The sequence below is a fragment of the Symphalangus syndactylus genome, chromosome 10 (genome assembly GCF_028878055.3).
Source record: "Symphalangus syndactylus isolate Jambi chromosome 10, NHGRI_mSymSyn1-v2.1_pri, whole genome shotgun sequence".
In the NCBI taxonomy this organism is placed as follows: Eukaryota; Metazoa; Chordata; class Mammalia; order Primates; family Hylobatidae; genus Symphalangus; species Symphalangus syndactylus.
The window spans coordinates 24,546,452-24,569,469 of NC_072432.2; the positions used below are offsets into that span (position 1 = coordinate 24,546,452).

A 23,018-nucleotide genomic window follows, 5' to 3' on the forward strand; every position below is an offset into this window, starting at 1 on the left:
ATTAGCTTTTCAACCTATAGCCATAGTACAGACAGGCATAATTTTTATTAAATAGAAATTTTGTGTCAACGGGCATCCTATTATGCCTGTAACAGCCCCTAGCACAAAGCTTGCTATACACTAAACCCTGAGTAAATGCTAATTGCAATTATTATTGCAAAAATGAGGATTCCAATGATGATAACTGAGAAAGTCAATAATGCTTCAGAAACTGAAAAATCCTAGGATCTCAATTTTTAAAACATATCCAGGCTATTTCTCCTTTTCTAACTTAGAAATTTTATATATGTATACGTGTGTTTACATATACACATATATATTTATATATTCAATTACTGGATAACTAGAAGACTAATTTAATTGATTATTACATTTATGATCAATCAAGGGGCGTTTTTAAATATATAGGAATAAAAAATACTAGAAAAGCATATCTGAATTTTAACAGCATAATTACCTGTTGAAAAATCATTATCTTTGAAGAGTCTTATCTAAGAGAACTACAAAGTCACTGATGTGATTTCTTAAATTTTACTACCATTCGAATATTCACTTATTTCTATAGCAATATCTCCCTGGATAGCAGATAATAAGGTTCCCTTTCCAGGTAGCTATGTGAGATAGATATTATACATTAACAATAACCTGCTTTCTCCCCATATTTACATAACAATAACTTCTAGATCCAGTTCCCTGAATTGTCTGAAATAAGAATCAAAAGCATTTGCTTCCCAGGTATTGAAATGACATCTAGACACTTTGAAAACCCTGGACTCTATGTGTATTTATGTGTTGTTTGCATATTATGTACTTATATAGATAGCTTTTAATAATATGAAGACAAATATCCTTTGCATTTTATTTCTAACTTGTATTATTTACTGTTATTATCTTTAATTTTTGAGCAGTATATAATTTTGCTTTACCACAGATTTCTAAACTTTACTTGATAAATCTTTTTTTTGAGATGGAGTCTCACTCTGTCACCCAGGCTGGAGTGCAGTGGCAGGATCTCAGCTCACTGCAACCTCAGCCTCCCGGATTCAAGCGATTCTCCTGCCTCAGCCTCCCGGATTCAAGTGATTCTCCTGCCTCAGCCTCCCAAGTAGCTGGGATTACAGGGGCATGCCACCACGCCTGGCTAATTTTTGTATTTTTAGTAGAGACGGGGTTTCACCATGTTGGCCAGGATTGTCTCGATCTCTTGATCTCATGATCAGACCGCCTAGGCCTCCCAAAGTGTTGGGATTACAGGTGTGAGCCACTGTGCCCAACTGAGAAATCTTTACTCTAAATATAGTAAAGCTTCTTTCATTTCGCTTGTTTCTAATTGTCTTTATATACTGAAGTATAGCTATCTCTTGCATATTAAAGTGATGTGACATTTTTAAAGTATTTATTTTTAGATATATAGATGTACTTATACATTCCCTTTGATTCTGATAAGATTCAGAACTAGTTTGCTGGCCAAATTTGGGCCAGGAAATTTGATAGAAAGCAAATATGGTTTTGAAATTAGACATTTCATAGAAAGTATAAAAAACTTATAAATTGTTTATAATATTATTACCTCACATTCTTCTCCATGTATAAGAGGCATTTTCAGGATTCAAAATGATAATTTTATCATTAGGTTAAAATGCTTTTACAATTAGGTTAAATTCCCTATAATTTTATTATTACATTAAAATGCCCTTATAATTTTAAATTTTGTAATCTCATTTAGTGATTTAGTTTATACTTTTTTTCCCTAAACTCATTGTTTACTTCCTAATTTATTTTACAAGGGTATGTCTATGCAGTTTATTACTATATTCTTTGATGAAAATAGCCAATGGCTAAGAATTTCAGTGTAATCATCATCAATGAAAATGAACTTCATTTTGCATTGGTCTATGTAGTAACAGCTGAATGTTCACGCCAAGCAAATTCAGATTATACCTTTTTGCTTTACTTTTTTTTCGATCTAATGACAGTTAACACTTATTGTCAACAGTTGCAGAAAGAATATTAGCCTAGGAGTCACAATATTTGGATTACAATCCCACTCTACAACTTCCTAAATATTTGACCTTGGTTACATTAATAACTTCTCTCAACCTCTCTGTCTTCTTTTGTAAAATAACAACAACAATAATACCTTTCTATATGGCTGTTTGTGAAAGTTAGATATATATATTCCGGCCGGGCGCGGTGGCTCACGCCTGTAATCCTAGCACTTTGGGAGGCCGAGGCGGGCGGATCATGAGGTCAGGAGATCGAGACCATCCTGGCTAACACGGTGAAACCCCGTCTCTACTAAAAATACCAAAATTAGCCGGGCAAGGTGGCGGGTGCCTGTAGTCCCAGCTACTCAGGAGGCTGAGGCAGGAGAATGGTGTGAACCCAGGAGGCAGAGCCTGCAGCGAGCTGAGATTGCGCCACTGCACTCCAACCTGGGCGACAGCGAGACTCCGTCTCAAAAAAAAAAAAAAAAAAAAAAAGATATATATATTCCACATAGGATCTGTTACACAAAGTGTTCAATAACTATCAGCTATACTATTACATTACTAACATTATAATTTCCCTTTCTTTTTCTTTCTCTTCTTCCTTTTTTCCTCTTCCTCTTCAAAAATATCTCTGTGGAATTTAACTGATTTCTCTGCATGTTTATCTGAAAAATAGTTCAAATTATTTTCTGCACCAAATAGGCAATGCATATAACACTTTGTGAAATATTAAGCTGTATAAAAATCTGGGGTACACATTGTATTAAATATAGTGTATCTGGGATTCTTCACTTATTAAATTGTTTAGAAGTAGCAGCTTTTCATGATTTAACATGAAATACCCTGTAGGAACAATGATGCCTCCCAGCTGATGTAACAGTAGCAGGGAAACTAACATGAGTATCAGAGTGAATTAGGCATACCTTGGCAATTCTATAAGCAATCGGGCTGAATGATGTTGTTTCTCAGAATATTCGGAAAAAATTTGTATTTCTTAAATTGAGAATTCTGCCTTCTCAGTCTCCAGTGTGGAAAGTGTAGCTCCATTTTTGCAAATGAGAAAGGATCTTTTTTATTTTCTGAAATGTGTCCCTCATTGCCCTTCATGTACGTACAGAAGCATAATAAGGTGAACTCTATTTGAGCTCTGCCTTTTCAAAGCGTGGGAGCAGTTTGGAGAGCCAACAAACATAAGAGCCACATTTTTGTTCTTCAGTTTCCAAGTGTGATTTTGAAGCAAACAGCTGTGGTTGGTTTGAAGCAATTAGTGGTGACCATTTTGACTGGATATGGAGCTCTCAGAGTGAACTTTCTGCTGATTTTGAGCACCAGGCTCCACCTCAGGATCATAGTCTCAACACATCTCAAGGTAAGAAGCAAACAGGGACTCTCTAACCACTGCTATTTCCTGTTCAGTTAGACTTCAGAAGAGAAAGGGAAGCTGGTACGGTTCTGTGATAACTACAACAAACAGTTGGATAGTTGAATATTGTCAATTACAGTTATGCTGTCTGCATGGACTGATTCCTTTATGGGTGGTACAGATAGCATATAGATGTATTTTTGGCTGAACTAGCTGAAACTACCCATTGTCTTTGGTATCATTTAGCATGAGATGTAGATAGTGGTTCAACATTTATCAGAGCAAATTTGACTAAGAGTCACTGATTGATTGTTTATTGTATAATTTTAATTTCAGTTAAACAATGATCTTGCTCAGTGTAGGATTAAGAGACAGATGTCTCATTTTAGAATACAATAGGTTAATGAAGGGTTTGTTTTTGTATCTCAACAGGGCATTTTATGTTCATTCTGAAGAAAAGCAGCAGCTTGTGGCAAGTTGCTAAGCTTCAGAGCCCAACTTTCAGCCAGACAGGACCTGGATGCATACTTTCCTTCTGGTAAATATTAAACAAATATTTAAACAATATATTAAACAGTTACCCTAGTGGTCAAGTGTTTGCGGGCGTACGTCTGCACTTACTCATTTCTGTGGTTTACTGCTGGTTTTACTCCAAAAATAGCTATTGCATTTAATTCATATGATTTTAATTTTACCTAGGAGCGTGTTCTCAGTATATGTTGTTTTCTTTCTTAAGATGAAAGGGGCTCTTTCCCTCCAACCATGGATTATAATTTAATTAAGATTGCTTCCTCTTGTTCTATATTGAGCTCCTTGAGACAACTTCCCAGGGTTGTGAGAACCATAGAGTGTGTGCCCCAGTAGATAAGCCCTTGCAAATGGACAGCCACAGTTATTGCAGGAAAGAAAAGTGTCTTATGATAACTCATTAAAATTGACTGTTGACCGAGTAGGAAAGTCTAAAGGTTAAATATGTAGTCTATTCTATAAATCACTTCCATTTGTTACATTTACTCTTTTTTAGGTTCTATAACTACGGCCTGTCAGTAGGAGCAGCTGAGCTGCAGCTACATATGGAAAAATCTCATGACTCAACAGTGATTTGGAGAGTATTATACAATCAGGGCAAACAGTGGTCGAAGGCAACCATTCAGCTAGGGCGCCTTTCTCAGCCCTTCCATTTGTCATTAGATAAAGTCAGTCTGGGCATTTATGATGGGGTCTCAGCTATTGATGACATCCGATTTGATAATTGTACTCTCCCTCTTCCTGCTGAGAGCTGTGAAGGGCTGGATCATTTCTGGTGTCGCCACACTAGGGCTTGCATAGAAAAGCTTCGGTTATGTGATCTGGTGGATGACTGTGGTGATCGTACTGATGAAGTCAACTGTGGTAAGTTCTTTTTGGTTGGAGGATTCTCTTTCTCATTTTGAAAGTGTTGACCTTGATGAATTCACTTTTGTCTTGCCAATCAAACCGATAACAGTAAGCATGGCTCCAAAGCTGATGAATGTTATGTGTGGTTAATTAGTCAAGCCATCAGTATTTATTAAGTGGATTTATTAGATACTAGATACCAAATACTAGAGATACGATGATAAACACAGCTACAGAGTCCCTGCCCTTGTGGAGCTTACAATCTTATTGAAAGACAAATATCTAAATATTTAATAAAGAAAAATGAAATGGTAGCTTTGATAGGAACGATGAAGAAGAGTGCTGTGACTTTATATAATAGTGGCATTGGACTTTCTAGACATTAGGACTTAGATCAGATCTAAAAAAAATCGCAAGTCAAAGCCTGTATCTAAAAACCCTGAGATGTGGCTGCAAGGCAGATGGAAAATAGCCAGTGTGGCTGGAGCAAGGAGATGAAGGGGAAAGAGGGCCCAAAATATAATGAGGATGAAGGTGTGGGGAAGGCCAGATTCGCAGGCCTTTGTAGTACATAGTAGTACAATTTGAACCTAGCTCCAGTATTGCCCTCTGCACTTAGTGGTGCAGTGCGGAAAATAAGTTAGAAGTTAATAGGATTTTTTTTTTTTGAGTTACAAAACCCTGTCAAGAAAAGAAAAAGTTTACATCTTTCCTTGGACTCAGATTCCTTATCCGGAATTAGAAATGATTTTTAAAATTGAAGATACTTGAATATTATATTTATTTTATAAATTACTTATATTTTATATATGAAAATTATTTTATAAATTATGCAATTTATTTATTAAATTTATTTTATAAGTAAATTATTTTTTATGTATTAAATTTCTGTTCATGAAATATGGATGCTAATTACACCAAAGTAGAAATATAAAATGCTTACTACATCATAGAAAACATTAAGAAATTTCCATATAAATCATCGTAGAGAGTTTTGGATATATGTAATCTTTGGTACACATATTATCAAAGGCATATCAAAGTCAGGCCTATTAAACTCAGAATTACCATGCGTCTCATGAAATTTACACACCAATATTTGAGTGGATATAATTAAAATTGGTGATTTTGACAATGACTATCATATGAAGTGTAACTTTTCCTAAGGCCAATTCATTTTTGCAAATTTAGAAAGCCTTCTCATCTTTTCAAGCTCTCTAAATCCCACTCATTAAAAAATGTTAATGTGCTGCTAAAAATAAGCAAATTACCCCTCAAACTTCCCTATATTCACTTAGTAGGATGTGATAATGGGAGTACAACTATAGCATCAAAATACTTCTTGTGATTATGGATTAGTGAAAGAATGTCAGTTTCTCACACGGCTTTCCATCAAGGCATATTACTTCATTACATAGTGTACATTAGAGATCCACAAATCCATGTTGGATTTCCTGAAATACATTGAGAGATGCAGTCTTTTATGGAAAGGTGGAGCTAGGCGTATTCTCTTTGGAAATGAAGTTTGAGTGTGCAGTCAGCACCAAGACAGACGATAGAAAAATGTGTTTGCTTTAGCGTCAGTTTTATGTCAGAAATGCAGCAACTTGCCATACACCTTCTGCCCTACAGCCAAAGACTGACATCTGGAGGGTACACTGTGTCCCCCCCAGTTCACATCACAGCTAGGCTTGATTAGTCACAAGTGAGGAAATATCAAAAGAAAGCTCGTCTCCCACTTGACATTTACTCACTTGTTTCCCTTCATTAGGTCTAAGCTCCTCTTCCGTGATTTTCCAAGACAGATGATTTATTCTCGCCTGGCTGCATTTATTCACATACCATTTTATTTATTGTTTCAGAGTATTTGTTCACTTTTGGCACCCAGTGTCATTACTAAGATGAACAAAAGACAGTTGACATTTATTTAAAAAAAATTAACATGTAAATGAAGCTAAAATGTAGAACTACTTATTAATTCTAAAACCTGTCCCCTTCTTCCAAAGACTGTCAAATGCCCATTTTATACCATTTATTCTACAGTGAATATCATTTGAAAAATGGACACATTCCTCTATTACCCTAGAAATTTAGATAGAGTTTTCAATTATTGACTATGGTAGACTTCCACCTTACCTGGGGGCTTCGAAGATCACCAGTGGATTCCTGAAACTGAGAATATAGTACCTAGTCCTATATATACTATATTTTTTCCTATACATACATACCTATGATAAAGTTTTTTGTTTGTTTGTTTTTGTTTTGTTTTTTGTTTTTTGTTTTTTTTTAGACAGAGTCTCCCTCTGTTGCTCAGGCTGGACTACGGTGGTAGAATCTCTGCTCACTGCAACCTCTGCCTCCCGGGTTCAAGCGATTCTCCTGCCTCAGCCTCCTGAGTAGCTGAGATTGCAGGTGCGTGCCACCACTCCCAGCTAATTTTTTTGTATTTTTAGTAGAGATGGGGTTTCACCATGTTGGCCAGGCTGGTCTTGAACTCCTGACCTCAAGTGATCCACCCGCCTTGGCCTCCCAAAGGGCTAGGATTACAGGAGTGAGCCACTGCCCCCAGCCTGATAATGTTTGATTTATAAATTAGGTATTGTAAGAGATTAACAACAACTACTATTAAAATAGAACAATTAAAACAATATGCCTGCACTATAACTCTTGCACTTTGGTGCCATTATTAAGTAAAATAAGGGTGACACTTAACCACAGCCACTGTGATCCTGTTACAGTCGATCTGATAACTGAGATAGCTACTATTTGTGATGGTACAAGATTTCATCAGGCTGCTCTGAATGACCTGCAACTCAAAATGTATGAGTTTCTTATTTCAGGAATTCTCTATTTCACACGTTTTTACCACAGTTGGTTGTGGGTTGCTGTAACTGCTAAAAGCAAAACATCAGATAAGGCGAGACTGCTGTTAAGACTCTTCCTAAGTCTGAATTGGTCTAGGGACTGAAGGCAGTTGGAAGTTTAAAAGCTGTACCCTAAAACTTAAAGTAAAATACAAAAAAAAAAAAAGAAAAAAAAAGCTGCAGCTCAAAGGAGCTACGATCCAGTGAGAAGAAAAGACCCATACTGATGAATCACAGCAAAAAAATGGCAAGGCACATACCTAACATTAGGGTAAACAGAGGCGGAGGAAGAGGTGGGGTGTTTAGAATACATGGGAAAGATGGTGCAGGCTATGGGAAAGAATAGTAGTGACCAGGCAGTCATTTTAATTTGGGAGAAGTGGAGTTTGAAAGAGGAGTTTTTATTTAAGTTTAGATTCTATGAGCATGCATGAAAGAATTTGGATTCGAGAAGGAAGTGGTAATACTGCCATTGAAGGATTGTTATCTTGGCACTGATGCATAGGGACACTAGAATCTGGGACGGGATGGAACCAAAGACAGATTTTGGGAATGAGGTCAGGAAAAGATCTACATCAGGGTGCTTGTTAAAAATGGATTTCTGGGCTTCACCCTATATCTAATAAGGTAGTATCTGTGTCAGTGTTTTACTATGAAGTCAGCAATTTTACCATGAGCCCCAGGTGATTCTTAACACATGATTGTTCCCAGCTCTGCCTGTTAGAATCGCCAAGGGAGCTTCAAAAAAATCCTGATGCATGGCTTTACCACTAGGAGCAATTAAATCAACACCTCTGGAGATGATGTCTGGGATTTAGTGTTTGTTTGTTTTTTAATGTTCCCTGGCGTTTGGAACATTCAGTTGAGGTTGAAATCTACTGAGCCAGAAGTTTCTCACAGTGAGCCAGGCATGGGGTCTTGATCATTTGCCTGGAGTTATGGTTACAGAAATGGAGAAGAGATGTGCATAAAAAATATTTGGAAAAAAATGTCCAAAGCAATTCCATCTTTAGTTCATAAAATATTAGTAATTGATATATCATTTAGAAACAAAAACTCTTTTAAAAAAAAACACTTCAGTGTTGGATTTTAAAAATAAAATGGCTTACCTTGGCATGAGCAAAGTATCAACTAGCATTCTTTAAATATTAATAAATAGAATGTGGTTGCACGTATTTTTGTCCCTAATTATCTTTTGCTTTTATTTCATGTGAATTTCAGCACCTGAGCTGCAGTATAACTTTGAAAATGGAATCTGTAACTGGGAACAAGATGCAAAAGATGACTTTGATTGGACCAGGAACCAGGGTCCAACTCCAACACTTAACACAGGGCCATTGAAAGATAACACTCTGGGCACAGCTAAAGGACACTATCTCTACATAGAATCTTCAGAGCCGCAGGCTTTTCAAGACAGTGCTGCCTTACTCAGCCCAATCCTTAATGCCACTGGTACAAAGGGCTGCACCTTCCGCTTCTATTACCACATGTTCGGAAAGCGCATTTATAGGTTGGCAATCTACCAAAGAATCTGGAGTGACTCAAGGGGACAGCTGCTGTGGCAGATATTTGGGAATCAAGGCAACAGATGGATTAGGAAACACCTTAACATTTCCAGCAGGCAGCCCTTTCAGGTATGGATAATGGGTTTTATAATGTACATTTGAAATGCTCTGAATGTCTAAGGAATATGAAAGATAGCTGTATTCTTGAATTAAAAGCAAGTGGAATTTGATCAAAGTTACGTTGACACACATTTATCATTTAATTGAGGGTGTATCAAAGCTCTTTACATTGTTTCCTCCTTGACTACCCCCAATAATGTAAGATTAGAATTTCTGAAGATGAACATGTGGCCATTGGAAACAGCTACAGGTCCTTCCAATTTCAAGTAATTGTTCTAATGAAATGAAGAACCTGGAAGTGGAGGGAAGAGTTTTGCACAATCTCTGATATTTTGCAAAAAGCACAGACACCGAAATCTGTGATTTTACATATTTCATTTTATTTTTATTATTTTATAGGTAAGTAACAGAAATCCAGGCTTTATTCAACAATCAGTTCCTCTTAGGAAGAGCTAGAGTTTGAATATAGTTCTCCTTACTACTGGGGGAATATTCTTTACTTCAGATTTCATGTGTTGTTTTCTAAAAGTCAGACTTACTATAGCAAGCTCAAATGCCTATGTGGCTGTTAACAGTTTTGTAAAGGAATTTTATATATTATCTGATTCTCTCAGCAATTTCCTGATTTTGGTAAGCCAGAAGTCCTTTCAGCCAGTTTTGTAGATTCAAAGAACAAAGCTTAGAGTACTGGTTGTTTATCCCTGGCCAAATAGTTTATGGGCAGCAGAACTGGGATTTGGACCAGAACTCACAGTTTCTGATTAATGAACATTTATTTACTTTCCAGCGTATCATAGAGCCTATAACATGCAGGAGGCTTGAATATTTGTTCTTTCATCCTATAGTCAAATTGATCTACACATAATATACTGGAAAAAAACTTCTTACCTGTCTCTGGCTAAACTTTTTTTGCATGTACTAAACTTCTTTAGTTACCCAAATTTAAAGCACTATATCTATCTAAATGTCTAAATCTAGTTAACAGTTTTGTAACCAAGAACTTAGCTCCAGGCCACCTTTTGAAGTCTTCTAAAAGTCATAGATGTAGATTGTACAGTGAAGAACACATTGGAATGGGAGATTTGTCCAGATAGATATAAACCGAAAGCATGAGAACGAATCCCCCATCTATAGTGTGGCATCGTTCAGCTCCCCCACAGCGTAAGGTACGTGTAAGCATGAGAATGAATCCCCCATCTATAGTGTGGCATCGTTTGGCTCCGCCACAGCGTAAGGTATGTGTAAGCATGAGAATGAATCCCCCATCAGTGTGGCATCGTTCTGGTCTGCCACAAACATAAGATACATGTAATCATATGGAATGAAATGGAAAAGAAGTCCTTTGACTTTTATGTAATAATGGCTTATCCACTTCAAATTAATTCTTAAGGTCTCATTGGGTCAATTATAATCTGCCTCAAGCTAGTATGTAGTGGATAAGCCCTTCTTATGATATTTGCTCAAGGATTAGTTTCCAGGAGAAAATCAACTTTGCAGGGAAGCAGCTTCATAGCCAGATCGACGTGGGACTAACCAAGGAACACTTTCGTCATGAACCTTAAACATGAAACCTGAGGTTTGAGACCCACGCTGGGTTACAAATGGAGTGTTCTGATTGATTTTATCTAAGGCTCCTTTTAGTCTTAAAAAATAATAATAATAAGATTCAGGCTCAAAAAGATGAAATCAGAGATTCTCCATGCTGTGTGGATTTGTCATTCCAGTGAGTAAAAAATGGGGCCTGAACGGGGGCTCACCTGTAATCCCAAGACTGGGAGGCCAAGGCCGGAGGATTACTTGAGGTCAGGAGATCAAGACCAGCCTGGGCAACATGGCAAAACCCAATCTCTACTAAAAATACAAAGCAATTAGCCAGGCACTCACCTGTAATCCCAGCTACTTGGGAGGCTGAGGCAGGAGAATCGCTTGAACCCAGGAGGTGGAAGTTGCAGTGAGCCGAGACACACTATTGCACTCCAGCCTGGGCAACAGAACATGACTCCTCACAAATAAAAAAAAAAAAAAAAAAAGAAGTTGGGCAGGGTGGGACGCTGATTTAAGGAAAAGAATATTTTTTTCTCCATTGAATAATGGATAGACATAGTTTCTGTTCAGCTGAGAAACAGCAGCAATAACAATCAGCATTTTAATTAACTGTGATATGGTAGATGGAATTACCAGCAGATAGGAGGTACTCATTCTGTGTTTGCGTAAAGAAAAATGTAGAGATTTTTCAAGATCACTCCTGTAAAATGAAAGAAATAGGATAGGAACAAATTGTACATGTAAGTATATAGGAACCAGTTTACTTGTCAATGTCAATTGAAATAATCAGCCAGTGCTTTCATGTGTGCCAGGGTCAGTAAAGGCTCAGGAAATCATTACACATGAAACTTCAGTTCAATCTTTTGATTTTTATTACAAGCTTTATTTTGTATAGCATATAATAAACTAAATATATTGAAAGTTTAGAAACCATCAGCACACAATCGAGGTGTTGGAAATATACTTCACCTCCAGTTTCCTGAGGCCTCTTTTTAATACATTTCTCTGGCCCCTCATTCCTGGCCCTTAACAACAACCAAACTGCTTTCTGTCACTGGACAGTAATTTATACAGTCAAAAACTTTATATAAATCAAATTTTACACTATGCACTTTTTTGTCTGACATTTTATGTTTTTTTCTCTGCATGTTTTACCTCTGGAGTCTGCCTTGTTTCATTTAGTACAATTATTTTGAGATTCATTCATGTTATAGCATGTATCCATAATTAATTTGGATAAAGCAAGTTAATTCATTAATGTATTGATTGATATTTAGACTGTTTCTAGTTTGGGCTATTATGAATACATGTGCTATGAACATTTGTGTTGATATCATTATATGAACACCTACTTTTCTCTCTCTTGAGTAAATACCCAGGAGTGCAATGGCTGAGTCTTATGGCAGAAGTATGTTTAACTTTTTAAGGGACTCTTAAACTGTTTTTCAAAGTTTACACTTTTTTTAATTCCCATCAGCAGTGTATGAGAGTTTCAGCTTCTCCACATCCAAGCCAGGGCTTGGCTGACTATTATCAGTCATGCTAATCTTAGCTATTTAAAAATAGATAGTGGCGTCTCATTGTGGTTTTAATTTGCATTGCCCTAAGCATTAATTATGTCGAGTATATGTGCTTATTTACCAAACAAATGTCTGCTTTGAAATGTCTGTTCCAGTCTTTCACCCAAGTTTTAAATGGGGTTGTTTGTTTTTCATTATTAAATTTTGAGCTTTTAAAATATATTTTTGATGCAAGCTTTTTATCAGATATATGAATTGCAAATATTTTCTCCCACCCAGCCTGCAGCTTGTCTTTTCAGTCTCTTAATAGATTCGTTTGAAGAGCAGATTCATTTTTTTAAATTTGATGAGTTCTTCTTATCAGTATATTATTTTATAAATCATGCTTTGGGGTCATATCAAAGAAAGCTTTGCCTTACTCAAAGTCCCAAATGTTTTCACATCTTCCCTCTCCTCTCCTTTGGGAACTTAGATTACACAAAAATTCAGTTACTTGAAATTTACTGTCTACTGTTACTCTGTTCATGTTTTTTAAAAATTTATTTTCTCTCTGTATTTTATTTTGAGAGGTATCTATCTTTTCTTCTTTAATGACTAATGTGCTGTCAGCCTACCATGTAGCTTGGACTACAGCCGCATGCCACCATGCCTAGCTAATTTTTGTATTTTTAGTGGAGATGGGGTTTCACCATATTGGTCAGGCTGGTCTTGAACTCCTGACTTCGTGATCTGCCTTCCTCGGCCTCCCAAAATGCTGAGATTACAGGCGTGAGCCACGGCACCCGGCCTCCTTTAGTTATCTTGCATGTCTCTATTTTAGAACATATACAATACTGTTTTAATAAGCATTTTAATGTCATTAACTGATAATTCTGGCGTCTTGATTTACTCTGGATCAGTTCTAACTGATTTTTCTCCTTATTATGAGCCATATTTTTCTGTCTTTTGTTGTTACTGTTGTGTCTCTGCTAATTTGTGTCTGGATGTCAGACATGGTGAATTTTATCTTATCGAGTGCTGGAAGTATATATAAATATTCTTGATCTTTGTATTGGTATGTATTTAAGTTTAGTTGGAAAGAGTTTGACTCTTTTTGGTCTTGCTTTAAAAATTCATTAGGTGGGATCTGACCAGTTTTCATTTTGGAGCTAATCACTCCCAACTAGTGAGACAAGACCCTTCTGGGTATCCCTGGGAATCTTGAGGTGTTTCTGGTTTGACTGGTAAAATAAGCACTATTACTGGACCTTGGTGAGAATGTGTACTGTTACGTTTCATCTTATCTGGGTGTTCTTTCCCCAACCTTAGGTACTTTTCTCTAGGCCTGTCCTAACAAGTATTTAGCTATGTACTTTAGGGGGACCCTTTGCAGAGCTCTGGAGTTCTCTTTCTGTGCAGCCCCTTCTCAGAAACCTTGTCCTGAGCGCTCATGTCAACATAGTTTCCGTGGACTCTCAGCTCTGTCCCCTCAGCTCAGAGAGAACAGTGGGCTCCTCGTGGGCTCTTCTCCTGGAGTAGTGGGCTGGAAAACTTTCTCCAGGCATAAATTATGGCAGTTGATAGGCTCACCTTGTTTGAGACTGACTTTATAGCATCTTGAAAACTTTTGTGGCATACAAAAGTTTGTGGAATACAAACTTTTTTTGGCCATTTTTTGGTTGTTTCAGGAGGGAGAGAAAGTCTAGTTCTTGTTACTCCATCATGTTCATTGCAGAAGTCAGCCTAACTGATATTTATCAATACAATCTGTTGCTACACATTGAACTTGCTTAAGATAATTTTTAGGTGGCACAGAACTTCCTGTCCATTGAATGAGACTCTCTGCTTATTTTGTAAGTGCTCATTTGTATGGAGGAACTTCAAAAAGTTTGTGGAAAAATGAAGTTAAAAGATAAACATTGAAAATGTGATCTTCGGTTTTCATCCCTAAAGAACTGATGGTCCTAGGAACTTAACAATGTCAATGCAGTCTTTTATACATTATTAACTTAAGAAAAATGGGTGCCCTTTACACATTTGTTGAGATTGGGAAACAAAAAGAAGTTAGAAGGAGCCAAATCAGAGCTGTAAGGTGGTTGCCTGATGATTTCCCATTGAGACTCTCACAAAATTGCCTTTGCTTGATGAGAGGAATGAGCAGAAACATTGTGGTGTTAGAGGACTCTCTGCTAAAGCTTTCCCAGGTATTTTCCACTAAAACTTTGGCTAACTTATTCAAAACACTCTCATGATAAGCAGATATTATTGTTCTTTGACCTTCAACAAAGTCAACAACCAAAATGCCAGGAATGTCCCCAAAAAACTTTTGCCATGACCTTTGCTCTTGAGTGATTCCCTTTTGCTTTGACTGGACCACTTCTACCTCTTGGTAGCCATTGCTTTGATTGTGTTTTGTCCTCAGGATCATACTGGGAAAGCCATGTTTTATCTTCTGTTACAATTCTTCAAAGAAGTGCATCAGTATCTTGACCCTAGTTCTTTAAAATTTCCATTGAGAGCTCTGCTCTTGTCTGCAGCTGATCTGGGCACAACACTTTTGGCACCCATGCAGTGGAAAGTTGGTTCAACTTTAATTTTTCAGTCACAACTGTGTAAGCTGAACCAGTTAAGATGTCTATGATGTTGGCTATTGTTTGTGCTGTTGATTATCAATCCTCTTCAGTTAGGGCACAAACAAGATTAATTTTTTTCCTTGCAAATTGATATGGATGGTCTGTCCCTGTGGACTTCATCTTCCACATCATCTCGTTTCTTCTTTAAAAAAGCTGTCCACTTGTGAACTACTGATTTCTTTGGTGCATTGTTCCCCCAAGCTTCTTGTAAAGCATCAATGATTTCACCATTCTTTCACCCAAGCTTCATCAAAGTCTAATGTTTGTTCTTGCTTCAGTTTAGCAGAATTTACATTGCTCTGCTAGGGGCTCTTTTCAAACTAATGTCTACTCCTTCTTACTGTCTCAAACTAGATCCTGTTCAGACATGCTATAATAAATTAGTATGAGTTTATTTTGCTGCCAAAATTGAAATTTTTGCATAGTTTTTTTCATAATATACATTTTCCATGAACTTTTTAAGGCCTCTCATATGTTCACAGGCACAGTGCCTTACTTATTCTGACTTCAGTCAATTATTCAAGACCTCTTTCCTTTTCAGTGATACATTAGAAAGGTAGAGTATTGAAAAATAAGAGTAGCTTCTGCTGATTAAGAAATACTATATCTTTTTCTACTTCTTTCTTTCTTTCTTTTTTTTTTTTTTTGAGACAGCATCTTTCTCTGTCACACAGGCTGGAATGCAGTGGTGTGATCTTGGCTCACTGCAATCTCTGCCTCCCAGGGTCAAGCGATGCTCCTGCCTCAGCCTCTCGAGTAGTTGGGACTACAGATGCCTGCCACCACACCCAGCTAATTTTTGTAATTTTAGTGGAGACAAGGTTTCACCATATTGGCCAGGCTGGTCTTGAACTCCTGACCTTGTGATCTGCCTGACTCAGCCTCCCAAAGCTCTGGGATTACAGGCATGAGCCATTGTATGTAGCTTTCTACTTCTTTCTTATTATTTTCCTCCTCTCTCATTCCCATATTCTCTCCTTTCTCGTCCCTTCCTCCCCACTCCCTGTTTCCTTCCTTTCTTCCTTCCTTTCATGTTTCCTATTTTCAAGACTTAATGAATATTTCTTGAACATCAGATGTTATCATAATATGCTATTTGTTTAATCTTCATGTAACAATAATAGTTTAAATACAAATAATATTTATTTTCATCCCCATGTTATCAATATAACAGTAAAGATGTGGAGAGGCCAGCCGGGCGCAGTGGCTCATGCCTGTAATCCCAGCACTTTGGGAGGCCGAGGCGGGTGGATCACAAGGTCAGGAGATCGAGACCATCCTGGCTAACACGGTGAAACCCCGTCTCTATTGAAAATACAAAAAATTAGCTGGCTGTGGTGGCGGGTGCCTGTAGTCCCAGCTACTCTGGAGGCTGAGGCAGGAGAATGGCATGAGCCCTGGGGGCAGAGCTTGCAGTGAGCCGAGATCATGCCATTGCACTCCAGCCTGGGTGACAGAGTGAGACTCCGTCTCAGAAAAAAAAAAAAAAAAAGGATGTGGAGAGGCCAAACCAATGGCTCTTATATCCACGTTCTTTCTTCTAAATGATTTCACCTTAGTTTTGGTCTGCATCTCCAACCGTAGCTAGTTGCAATAGTACCTTCTGTCTGGCCTTGCTGCTCTCATTTTTGGACCTCCTCACTGAAATCAAATTGATCTTTCTAAAGTGCAAACCTGGTCTTAGTATTTTATTACTTGAAACCCATTGGTGGCTTTCCATGATTTATGGAATGAAGTCAAAATTCCTGTTTTTGCCGATATTTCTGTATGCCTCTCATCCCTACATTTACTGATTCATGTGTGCCATAAGTTGCCAGTAGTCCAGAGTTCATTCTCTTTTTATACTTGGGAAGACTTCTGCATCCTGCAACTTCTCCCCTGAAACATGCTTGGAAAATACCTACTCATTTTTTTCAGATTCAGGTTAGATTTTTACTTCAGTTTCTGTTACCTTTTCCTGAATCTTACACTGACTGCTCCATATGCCTTCAGGGGATTAGCTACTCATTCCTTTGTGCCCTTTGTAGATATACATTTATCATGCAGTCTTTTTTTTTTTTTTTTCTGGCGACAGAGTCTCACTCTGTCACCAGGCTGGAGTGCAGTAGTGCAACCTCAGCCCACTGCAACCTTCACCTCCCAGATTCAAGTGACTCTCTTGCCTCAGCCTCCCGAGTAACTACAGGCGTGCACCACCATGCCCAGCTAATTTTTGTATTTGTAGTAGAGACGGGGTTTCACCATGTTGGCCAGGATGGTCTTGATCTCTTGACCTCGTGATCTGCCCACGTTGACCTCCCAAAGTGCTGGGATTACAGGCATGAGCCACTGTTCCCGACCAATCATGCAGTCTTTATACTTACTTGTTTACTTGCCTGTGAGCTCACTGAATGCAGGGACTATTTCCTTGTTGCTCTAGCACCTAACCCAGTACCTGGTATCCAGAAGTTGTATGCTAAATGTTTGTTGAGTGGCTGTTTGACTGAATGATTGTACTCCTAATTAGTAGATAGAAAGCCATGAACTTTCCAGTAAATCATTATTTGTGCTTAATTCTGGCTTCTTTATTGCGTTCATAAGAGTTCCTTAGTGACTTGAAACTATGGAGCTAGTATGTCAGCTCATTTAAGCAGTGATTGGTTTATGTATATAAGAGACTTCAATAATTATATATTTATTTTTATTTCAGTTTCAATAAATGATCAATTTATTAATCTTCTCTGTTTTGGCTTATTGTTCACATTTAGTATCAAATAAAAGTGTTTTACTTAAAATTATTCATGCCAATTATGACAGTTAGGTGAATATTACTTTGATTTACATTCAAGTAGTAGTTTTGGTTGAACCCTGAATATGCTAAGACGTTACTTTTCTTTTTTCTTATGAACAGGCTACTGTGTTTACATAAATTATTAAAATATTCTTTGAAAATACGAAGAGTGTTATATTTCTTATTTTTAGTTCTCTGTGCTTCAGAATTCCTGTGACACTTGCACTTAAGTCCTTCTGAGCAGTTGATGTTAATATTTGTGTGGTTAATTTCATGAAACATGGTGGTTTTCATTTCCATCATTAATTTATGCAGGAGATAGATTGTTTTCCAGTTGTAAGCTCAGTCATATAATTAGAAAATTTATAAGCAGAAAGGAGTTATTTGGTCTAACCCATTTATTCTACAGATAGAGAAATTAGAGTTGAGAAACTCTGTCTTCTTTAAAGTCTTATAGGTATTTAAGAAAAAAGAATATACTTGAGGTTTCCATGTTCCGAACCCAGTGATCTTGACACTGTAATGATCTTCATACATATTATTCACAGAAGTAAATATAATCACGTATTAAATAATAAACAAAAATACTACGGAGATATTATACTGAAAAATGAAATGATATTATCTTATTTTGATCAGATTCAATATGTAGCAACTTGAAGGCTAATAATTCCAATGATTCCCTGAGTAAACCATTTTTCTAATAAGATGACAAGTTTTAGTAATCTAATTATTTTGACTGATCCAAATGTTACCCTGCTAGTCTGAAAAATGTGTTTATTTATATGTCATAAAGAATAATTTATTCCAAAAAGGCTAATTTTCAAAATATATGATCTTCTGAAACTGTATCTATTTTTTTCCCACATGTTTTCTAAATACATTTTAGAGGGCATTTGTAGATTTTCATGGTGCTGAAAAATTATGGTATAATGGTCTTATGAAGGAGAATAATGTCATTTAGACATTGTGACTTTGGAGGATCACAATACTTTTTGGAATGTGGTTGTTGCAGCACTGGTCACTTATACTAATTATATAATAACATGCTATACTAATGCAATAATATGCCATACTAAATTATTAAATGGTAAATTTGTCTTCAATCCTCTAGAATACTGCAAAGAAATAGTTTATATAAGAAAGAGTACCATCGCATATGTCAACACAATATTTCCTATTTTTTGTTTTTTTGAAGACAAGTTCTCACTCTGTTGCCCAGACTGGAGTTCAGTGCCATGTTCATAGTTCACTACAGCCTCAAACTCCCAGGCTCAAGTGATCCTCTTGATTCAGCCTCCCAAGTAGCTGCGCCTATAGGCGTGCACCACCACACCTGGCTAATTTTAAAATTTTTTTATGGATATGAGGTCTCACTGTTTTGCCCAAGCTGGTCTCAAATTCTTGAGCTCAAGAGATCCTCTCACCTTGGCCTTCCAGAGTGTTGGGATTACAGGCATCAGCCACCATACTCAGCCAATATTTCTTTTCTAAAAGACATTTTCTAACATCTCATTTTAACTAACATAATATTGAAAGTGTGGATCTGAGAAAGAGATAGTGCCTGCAGATCTGGGATCCTACATACTAATGTTATGGGATGCATTCGGATTTGATCAGCAGATATTCCATTTATTCCAGAACACCACCAGCAGAAGAATGTAATTACGTCCATCACTAAAACTTTGTGTCAATACAGACTACTGTATTTGTTATCATAGATGGTCCTTGGATGGCAGCTTTAAATAATTTTAAACCTAGACAGTCGATGCACTTTTTCTTCTTGGATAATTCTCGTTGTTTTATCCAATTTGATTATAACTAATGTGTTTAATATGGCTTGCTTTATTTTTTAAAAAGTTGTTCAGTATCCTTAGAACTCAGTGCTGACTTCTTTTTCTAGCAGGCCTTTTATATAGGACATCTCACTTTCTCCTGGCTCTCTACTGCTAGCATGAAGTCTCTGAAAAATCAATTCATCAAAATAATTTGTTATAGAATAGCCTGTGTAGAGGGACATGGGAGGAATTATATTCCAAGAGGGAAAGACCTTTGAGCCAGGTCCAATATGTAGAGGCCGTTGAATGAAAATGAGAGCGAGAGAATGAACACCTTATTACACTATTAAAGCAAAATCCTGACAATAACTTCTAAAAACGATTCAACTCTTACACACTGAGCATATTACAGACCTTCCAAAAGTATAATTTCTTACATGAACGTCCAGGTACGTAATGAAAAATGATTTCATACCAATATCTTCAGCCACCTGTATTGTTGGTTCACCACATAGGTTTTTATCAGAATCGCAGAACATTAATTTTTTAAATTAGCTACCATTACAACTAGCTTAAGAAGAACTTTCTTTTTAATAATTTGACCCAGATGCATTCTAGATCCTCCAGCTACGAATTGATAGCTTCATGAGGAGCAGCTGTCGATTCATGCGATCTCTGGACACACTGACAGGAAATGTTTTCTTACACCTGTTTTCCTCCTGCTTTTCCTTGGTAGGACTGAGTTCCTTGGCATAGTTCAGTACCAATGGCAGTCATAGAGAAGTGTTACAAAAACCCAGCTTATTCCAACTCGTGAATTATTTGGCACCCAGAAACCAGGTCTTACAATCTTCAACCCACTTTTTCCTAACGTGGCCTCTTTTTCTGAAATGTTTGTTTATATATGATGTAGGCCTGGGATAAGGACATGGACTTTCAAAGAAAATATTCTCCAATAGATCTCTCAACTCCAGAGAACCTTCTGACTAAATCTGGAAGAATTCCACTGTGCTCTGATAACATCCTTTAATAATGAAGGAAAAGATATTTTTCCCCCAGGAGGATTTTGTAGTGAAAGAGATAGCATAATTTTTTTAAAAATGTTGTTTATAATATAATTTGTTTTTTCATTTGTGGGGTGTGTCTTAAATCCTAAATGGTACATCTTTTTTTTTTAATACTTCTGGTAATAAACCGTTTCTGAAGTTATGATGTAAATAACATAGGACCATGTTTAATAATGTTAAGTTGATCCCACTTTCCCTGAAATTATATACATGAATGCTGAAAGTATAAATTACATATGCAGCTTCATGGAACATTTTTCTTCCAAGTGTGCCTTTGCTAGAATTTGCATTGAAAGGTTTTGGAAGGAGCCTGTTAGTATGAATCCTGTGTGAGCAGCACTCAGATTTGTTGCTTACTGAACAGCATGCTAAATCTCACTTTACAATCTTAGATTTCTCATCTACCATCTTGAGCTGAATTTAAAATATAACTACAGTTTATTATGTCACCTCTTTGTCAAACACTGATGCAAAGCTTAGTTTTCAGTATGAAGAACTCATGACTGCAGAAGGGAAGAAGAAAGGGTCAGGCAGACCTCATTAAAGAGTGTATGGGCAAGAAAACACATCAGATGTCTTAATAGATTTATTATTTAAGTCCTGTTAGACTTGTCATGGTTTCCCAAACACTAAATGCCATCTAGTATTTTGGGCCCTCCAAAATTACAGTAGAATATTATTATGGGTCATCTTAATTGGAAATACGCAGGAAAATCCTGATGATTAGTGTAGACTAGTGATAGCTCTCACACATTTATATAACCTATGTTGAAAAGAAAGAAGAAAGGCAGGAAGAAAGGAAAGAAAAAGAAAGAGTGGAGAGACAGCAACAAGAAAACACTTGGATTTGTGGAAATGAAATTTTTTAAATTACTAATTTGCAAGAATGGGTAAGAAAAATACCAAGTATGAACATAAATGCTTTAAATCCAGTTTGTCTCTTAACCCTTCTCAGGATGTGGCCAGTTTTGAAACCTGGTATAATTTCCTTCCTTTATTCCTACCTCCCTTGCTCCCTCCATCCCTTCTTCCCAGTCTCCTTCCCTTCCTCTCTCCTTGAGTTTCCTTCTTCTTTCTTGCTCCCTCCGTCAGTCCCTCTCTTTTTCTCTTAGTTCTCTGGAAGCACATATACCAGCCATTTGAATGCTTTCTGCTCATAGATACTGCCAAGCCCCCTCACCCAGACTTCTGACTAGATTTGGTAGAACGGAATGAGAAACATAGACTTTGTGTCTGGGGCGGCCACCTCTGATGTTGCAGATTTTTGCTGTGATTATGCTATCCAGCTGAGGGACTCTAGAGAGCGCTGAAATTTCAACTGTGGGTTTTATTTGCCATTTTGGAATTTGCAGAAATGTACTGGATATGCTAACAGCCGCCTGGCTAGCCTCCACTTCACAAGGAAGTATTTAAATATACACGTGTAATATGAAGAAAATTGCATTAGATCATAAGGGATAAATTATTTTGTAAATAACTATACCATCAAATACCATACCTGGTATCAATCATCTTCATCAGACAGTATCTGTGTATATAGGCAGATAAACAAAAAAAGCAGGAGTTTATTTCTCTCTAATGTATCCTTGACTCTCTAGCAGTGACCTCTGAAATGTCTCTGCTGATCCAGACTTGTTTGAATCATGTGCAACATTTCAAATTTGTCTTTTCGCTGCAAGTTTTTTTTTTTTTTTGTAAAGTACCATAACATATTGAACCAAATAGTTTTGCTTGCTTTATATTGATGTCACATGATTTTGGTTTTTATCTTCAGTGGAAAATCAATGTCACATGGCGTTCACTAAGAAAAAGGTATGGTGCCTCTTTGTAATTCTTTGTCAGATGATTACTTTATCTTGATTTATGCCTTCAAACTTTTTCCCATTCAGCAGAAAATATTGTGTCGCTATCTGTGAGAGCAAAGCGATCTATACCAATTTATGCTCTAAGTGTAGCCTCCTTCCAGAACTGCTTATGGAACATATCAACTCACAATAGATTAGGGACATAATGGATTCTTCTTTCTTTAAAGTGGCAGATTGACAATTTTAGTTCATATACAAGCTTTTATATTAACATTAAAACAATATTTCTATGTAAAATAGAAGATTATAGTTGATTATTATTCGAGGGCCTCCCAGAATTTCAAGGTCTGAAAAGGAACTCAGTGTTCCTGGTGGTAACAAAATTGCCCCTACTTCCTTCTATCAGGACTGCCATTTGGAACTGCTGGGGAAGCTCTTTTCAGAAATTATTTTCAAAACAGCATTGTTGCCTTTTGCCAAACTGAAATCTGATTGTAAACTTTTGAAAACTAGTTCCTTGGAATGGAATTCAAGATGTCTCCTAAGCAATTTTTTTTTAACTCAAGCATACATTCTATCTTGCTTTATTATGTCACTATTTGTGTAGGAAACATATTTCTATTTTTACCATTTTGAATTTATTTACATTTACATTTACATTTACATTTGTGTGTGTGTATATATATATATATTTATACACA

At 36.8% G+C, this 23,018-nt stretch overlaps 1 protein-coding gene across 1 annotated transcript in view; it reads left to right on the top strand.

The window, feature by feature from the left end:
• MALRD1 (MAM and LDL receptor class A domain containing 1) overlaps positions 1-23,018 on the top strand; it is a 690,246-nt gene that overhangs the window by 155,414 nt on the left and 511,814 nt on the right. Inside the window, exons 15-18 of the mRNA XM_063611006.1 lie at positions 3,208-3,360; positions 3,787-3,892; positions 4,379-4,746; positions 8,817-9,229. Coding sequence (XP_063467076.1) covers positions 3,208-3,360; positions 3,787-3,892; positions 4,379-4,746; positions 8,817-9,229 — 1,040 coding nt within the window. The remainder of the gene's footprint in view (positions 1-3,207; positions 3,361-3,786; positions 3,893-4,378; positions 4,747-8,816; positions 9,230-23,018) is intronic.